Source organism: Oncorhynchus nerka, linkage group LG9b (genome assembly GCF_034236695.1).
Source record: "Oncorhynchus nerka isolate Pitt River linkage group LG9b, Oner_Uvic_2.0, whole genome shotgun sequence".
NCBI classification, from domain to species: Eukaryota; Metazoa; Chordata; class Actinopteri; order Salmoniformes; family Salmonidae; genus Oncorhynchus; species Oncorhynchus nerka.
Window position 1 is genome coordinate 26758901 of NC_088424.1, and position 6000 is coordinate 26764900.

Genomic DNA, 6000 nt, shown 5'->3' on the forward strand with positions numbered 1-6000 from the left:
ACATATACTCTCATTATTAGCTTGATTTTCTATCAGACATGGCGGCTGATCACTTGATCTCAAAGGTGAGATTCCAGTAAATGTTGGATGTGCTTCAGAACAAGTATAATAAGTGAAGAGGCTTTCCATTTTCAGATAATGTGCACTGTGTTTTCATATTTGACATAGGCAGTTACAATATATAAATGGGGAATTGTACATTTGATCGGGAGTGTGTTTTCATAGATGATCCCTATTCCCACATCTTGTGCGATATTGAAATTCATACCATAGACCCAAGTCATATCAGTCACACAGGCTATTTTGAAGTCAATGGTGTGAGACAGACACAGCTCTATAGGCTCTAGTGGATACTGCTCATTCGCCTGCCGCTACCACTATCAGGCTTGAAACTGAGTATGCATGTCGCACATGGCTAGTCGAACGCCAAACGCTTCATTGAGACAATGTTGAAACATCAATCCATGGGGGCGGAGTCAGTGGCACATTTTTATTTGTGCCGATGGAAAGCGGTTTTGACATATATTCATTGATTGATTGATTTTTTTTATCGATCATTAGAATTCTTGATATCAATAATTCATTTTTTTTATTGATGATTATATTATATACATCAATAATTATATGATAATGACATTGATGAGAGCGGGATTGCATTTGCATGCTCCTACATACTGTTGCTAGTGAAAGTCTACACACCCCTTGCTGTCTTCACATTTTGCTGCCTTTTAAAATCATATCTAATAAGAGATTACTAGATTTGATCATTTTCCTATAGATCTACACAAATTACTCCTCTTTTTAAAAATTGTAAGAACATTTTTGGAACATTTTCCAAATTCATGATAAAATATGTTTTCAATGTATTGATTGAGTATGTCTTCACAGCCCATTAGTTAATACTTGGTGGAAGCACCTTTGGCAGCCATTACAGCTGTGATTAATTTGGAATAAGATTATACTAACCTTGCACAACTCTTAGGGAATCATATCCATTATTTTTGTCAAAATGACTCAAGCTCAGTAAATTTGGTTGGGATTCACTGATAGACTACTAAACCATTCAGGAACACTCAACACCTCTTAGAAAGCCATTGTGTTGATTTTTGGCATTAGCATTTGTGTAACTGTTCTGCTGAAAAATAAAACTATGGCAAGGTTAGATTTTCAGCAGACTATTGCAGGTTTTCCTCTAACTTTTTACCTGTCAAATGTATTTTGATGCTAACATACTCTCCAGCCCCTGCCGGAAACAAGCATACCCATAACATGATGCTGCCACCACAATATTAGTCTTATTCAAAATGAATCACTAATGATGTTTCCACCAAGTATTAACTATGGCACACCATTTTTGATTCATTTTAATAAAATCTATTGACACAAAGTGTTAAAAAGAGTAGCAAAGTGCTTTTCTTTTTACTGATTTGCCTCATGATTTGTCAACTCGTGCACAATTTCTCTGTCCTTCACATCGGAGTGCTGCTGCAGGCTCTGTGCGTGTCTTGACCAATCAGATTCACAGAAAGGTCACATGAGCCGGGCAGGTCGCACGTGCCGGGCACAACGCACAAAGCTGAAGGCTCGCTTTCCACTTTCCGCCGGCATTTATTTAGCAGGCGTGATAACACATGATGAATGCCTACAGGTCAGGCTACAGGTCAGGCTACAGTCTCTATGTCTGCCCTGCTGTTAGGCAGTTTTATTGACAGGGGTACAAACTAATGTTTATATCTGTTCAGCCGGCATACAGGCACCCTGTAACGCCTCCTCCATGGCATCAGCTGGAACTCTGTGTTCAGTGCGTGAGTGGGGTCCCACATGACCTTTCTGGCCAGTCTGATGGTGGTCTCATCAAAAAAATGTCCTGGAGAGAGGAGGGACGTGTCATGCCTATAATCTTCCTTGCTGTCTTGGTCAGTCTCAAAATGTGGGCTTTGAGCTGCACTGTCAGGTTACCAAATCATGTAACAATGCCATAGAGTAGGATTGACTCAATTGTGGATCTATAAAAGAGGAGCATGATCTTCTGGTTGACACAATAGACCCTGTGTCGACAAATACAAGTGCTGTTGGACGCTTGAGCACACTCTCCACACGGATGCACCAGCACAGCCCACTGTCAATGTGGACTCCCAGGTACTATGAGTTCACCTGCTCAAGGTGCTCTCTGTTTACCACTATGGGGCTGTGGTACCCAATGGACTTAGGGTCAAGGATCATCTCCTCTGTTTTTTTTCACATTCAGTTGTAGGTGATATTCATCACACCAGCTGACGAATCCTTCAATCTCTGCCCTGTGGCCAGTGGTGTCAAAGACTTTGTTTAAGAGCCTGAGGGCAGCAGTGTCGCCCAAGAACTTAACTGTGTAGTTGTTGGGATGCCTGCAGGCGTAGTCCCCTACACAGCATGATGCGTATAGGAGAACTTGGTTGAAGCACCATTGGCAGCCATTACAGGTGTGAATGATTTTGAATGAGATAAATATGCTTGTTACCGGCAGGGGCAGGGAGTACTGTATGTTAGGATCCAAATGAACTTGAAAGGAGCAAAGGGCAGGTAAAACATGAAGAGGAAAATCTGCCATAGTCTTCTGAAAACCTAACACTGCCATAGTTTTATTTTCAGCGAAACAATTTGAAAAATTCTAATTCGAAAGACACAGCAGGACGGCTTTCCAAGAGGTGCTGAGTGTTCCTGAATGGTCTAGTAGTCTCAGTCCTGATCTAAATCTCCTTGAAAATCAGAGACAAGAATTGAATATTGTTGTCTGGCAATTATTCCCAAACAAATATACTGAGCTTGAGTAATTTTGGCAAAAACAATGGATATTTTGCCATTAGAGTTGTGCAAGGTTAGTAGTATCTTATTCCAAATGATTCCCATCTGTGATGGCGACCAAAAGTTATTCCAGCAAGTATTACCTCTGGGGTGTGAAGACATACTCAATCAATACATGCAATCAACACATTTTCATTTCTTACTTTTTAAAATTATTTTGAAAAAAGGTTCTAAAATTTTAAAAAGAGCAGTACGTTGTGTAGATCTATAGGAAAATAATCAAATGTCATCCATTTTTTGATTCATTTTCATAGCAGCAAAATGTGAAGACTGCAAGGGGTGTGTGGACTTTCACAAGCCACTGTATGTAGGAGCATGCAAATGGAATTCAGCCCCTATGAAGGTCATTATTATATGATTATTCATATTTATATTTAAAAAAAAACATTAATTATTAACATAAAAAATATATAAATATATGTTAAAATGGCTTTCCACATAATGTGATATATTTTAACATTACTCTTTTTTTAACACACAAACAAACGTTAATTATTAAAATATGTAATCAGTCATCTCTCAAATGAAGGGGGTGATGACGCAATCTTTGCAAGAGGGAGGGAATCTGATTTCATTGGTCCTCAACTCGTGGCTGTCATTTCATTCATGATAAGTGAAGATAGCGATGAGTTGGCCTGCCCCGGAGCAGGTTAGTTTTGAAGGACTCCTTGCCATAGAAATTTACCTGTTAAAAGGTGACACACTTTCGTATGGCCAGTTATCCTGAACTGAAGTCAAGTGTTGACCAAAGTTACCTCCTCAAACCTGCTTCGTGAGATACCCCTCTGCTCTACTGTCTGTAGTGGTTATCAAATTTCGCCTCACGTCGTTGAAGTCCGAGTTTAGATTGAGCTACTGAGCACCTCTCCGTTCATCATCTCGCACAGCCTTGCACTTTCTACAAGCTACTGTAGAGCCGTGCAAATTCTACCAGCCTACTGTAGGCCTACATCCAGCACACGCTCGTTATGAAAAGGAAATGCATGGCTTGAGTTCACAATTGTTTCTATTCTACATAAATCTAAAACATTAAATATAGAAACATAAAACATATTTAATTTAAGAATTTAACTTTGTAGGTCTTCCACAAGCGAGACATTGTAGTACGGTGTGGCTCATTTGTTAGAGCATGGCAACGCCAGGGTTGTGTGTTCGACTCCCACGGGGGACCAGTATGAAAATGTATGCACTCACTACTGTAAATCGCTCTGGATAAGAGTGTCTGCTAAATGACTGAAATGTATACGAATGAAAAGCTGCCGGTCGCTGTCCAGTTTGACGGTGCTGAACTTCATATTGACATAGGCCTACTCATTGCTTCCTCTCGCGGATGTTATCCCTAATCCGTTCTTCAAAAAAGCCGTTACCCATGCCTTGAACAGTCTGGTGGTTAACTATGTATACACACATACAAATTAGTATGCACCCACTTACCGTTCTCCATAATTTCTGCGTCTTGACTGTCACCGAGGTCGCTGTCACAATTACATGAGAGATGGCAATCATTATTCCAAACACTACTGCTAACAGAGTCCGCACGGGCAGGAGTGAGTAGGCGACGAATGTAACCAGCATGAGCTGCCACATGCCTTGCTCCGGGTTGGTCGGGGGCTCCAGCCCCACGGCTCCGAGAGAGAAGGGACAGCAGAGGAACGAGAAGGTGAAGGCGAAGAGCAAGGTCAGGTTGACGATCTGCTGGAGCTGGGTCACCTGTAGGTATTTGACGTTGGTGACAATGAAGAGGGATACGAAGACGATACAGTGGACAGGATGGGACCCCTTGGGGATGGTCAGATTGGGCCCGGAAAGCAACTCCACCACGGCCAGCGTCGATGCCATGATGATGAGCACCGCCAGGGCTTTGAGAGTGGACGTCTGCTCCAGCTTTAGGTTGTAGTTCTGGAACAGAGACTCCAGCTCCTTACAGTCGAACTCGTCCTCGCATGCAATGGTAGTCAGAGGGACGCCGGGTGGACAGTGGCTTTTCTTCCGCCGGGTTTTGACTTTCTGAAACGGAATTTCCTCCATGTCAGGGCCATTCATAAACGAGACACTGGACCACACAGCGCGCCACAGACCGACGCCGGGAAACAATCAAGCACGCAGCCGGCTAGAGGGGAGAGCGTCCCGAATCCCTATGGCTGGAAACTGGCGCACGCCACGCAGTATCCACAGGTTGAAATCTGTTGTTCGTGGAGATCAGTCACCAAGGAAACGTGCAAGCATTTTCTCCCCTTTAGGAAGACTCCAAAAAGTAGGCTCTCGGCGGTTTTTGTTTCACTCCTGCGAGGAATACAGTGTGGAAACAGACTCGAGCACACGATGGTCGAGTTCTGAATCTGACAGCTTTTCGCTAGGCTTAGATTGGATCACGCCTGCGCATTATGAAGTGGAGATAAGACACGTATTAGTAACTCAACAGATCTCCAACACAAAACAGAGATTTGAGAGGTAGCTGGCACTACAGTCCCCACACAGAGCAAATAACTATCTTTCTCTGGGCTTAGTGAACTATACTGTAGCCTATTTACTGTAGTTTTAAGTCAGAGAAGTATTTCGATTATTTCTTAGAACAATTCATTTGCACAAACTAAAGTAGACTACTGGGTTTCATATATACAAATGAAAACAGGTATGGCACTTCGGGGCCTATGCACAGAACACAATTAATGTCTGTGTATAACATGTATCAGCTAACAGGCATATACATAACATAATTGCTGTATAACTGTTATATATTGCACTATAAAATGATATCCATTTTGATCCATTAATAGACTTTGTCCATTCCCCAATTAAAGAAACAGTAGCACATTCGCATATCTGTGAGCAGCTGTAAAAATAGCAATGCACAAGGGAGGCCACCTGTGTATTTTTATATAGACAGATATATCACCTCTGCCAGGTGAGAGAGTTGTTTGGAAGATATCAGGAATCATCACAGTACTCATGGATGTGTGAATCCTTGTGCGTATTGCTTGTGTGTGTGTATGTGTTTGTGTGTGTGTTCTGTGTGTCTGCGTGCGTGCGTGCGTTTATGTGCGTGAGTAAGAACGGAGGAGGGAGAGCATTTTTCATGTCTAAGTCATCTTTTTAAAGTTTAAAGTGAAGTTGTCATGTGTAGGAGAGCAGCTTGTGAGATCTGGAGAGGCAGAATGA

The 6000-nt window shown here is 42.1% G+C and overlaps 1 protein-coding gene across 2 annotated transcripts in view; it reads right to left on the reverse strand.

Moving 5' to 3' along the window:
• Positions 1–5180, reverse strand: part of LOC115114521 (adenylate cyclase type 1-like) — a 52797-nt gene extending 47617 nt beyond the window's left edge. For both annotated transcript variants that reach the window (XM_065013464.1, XM_065013463.1), the window contains exon 1: positions 4276–5180. In XM_065013464.1, coding sequence (XP_064869536.1) covers positions 4276–4884 — 609 coding nt within the window. In that variant the 5' untranslated portion in view covers positions 4885–5180. The remainder of the gene's footprint in view (positions 1–4275) is intronic.
• Between the last annotated feature and the right edge of the window lie 820 nt (positions 5181–6000).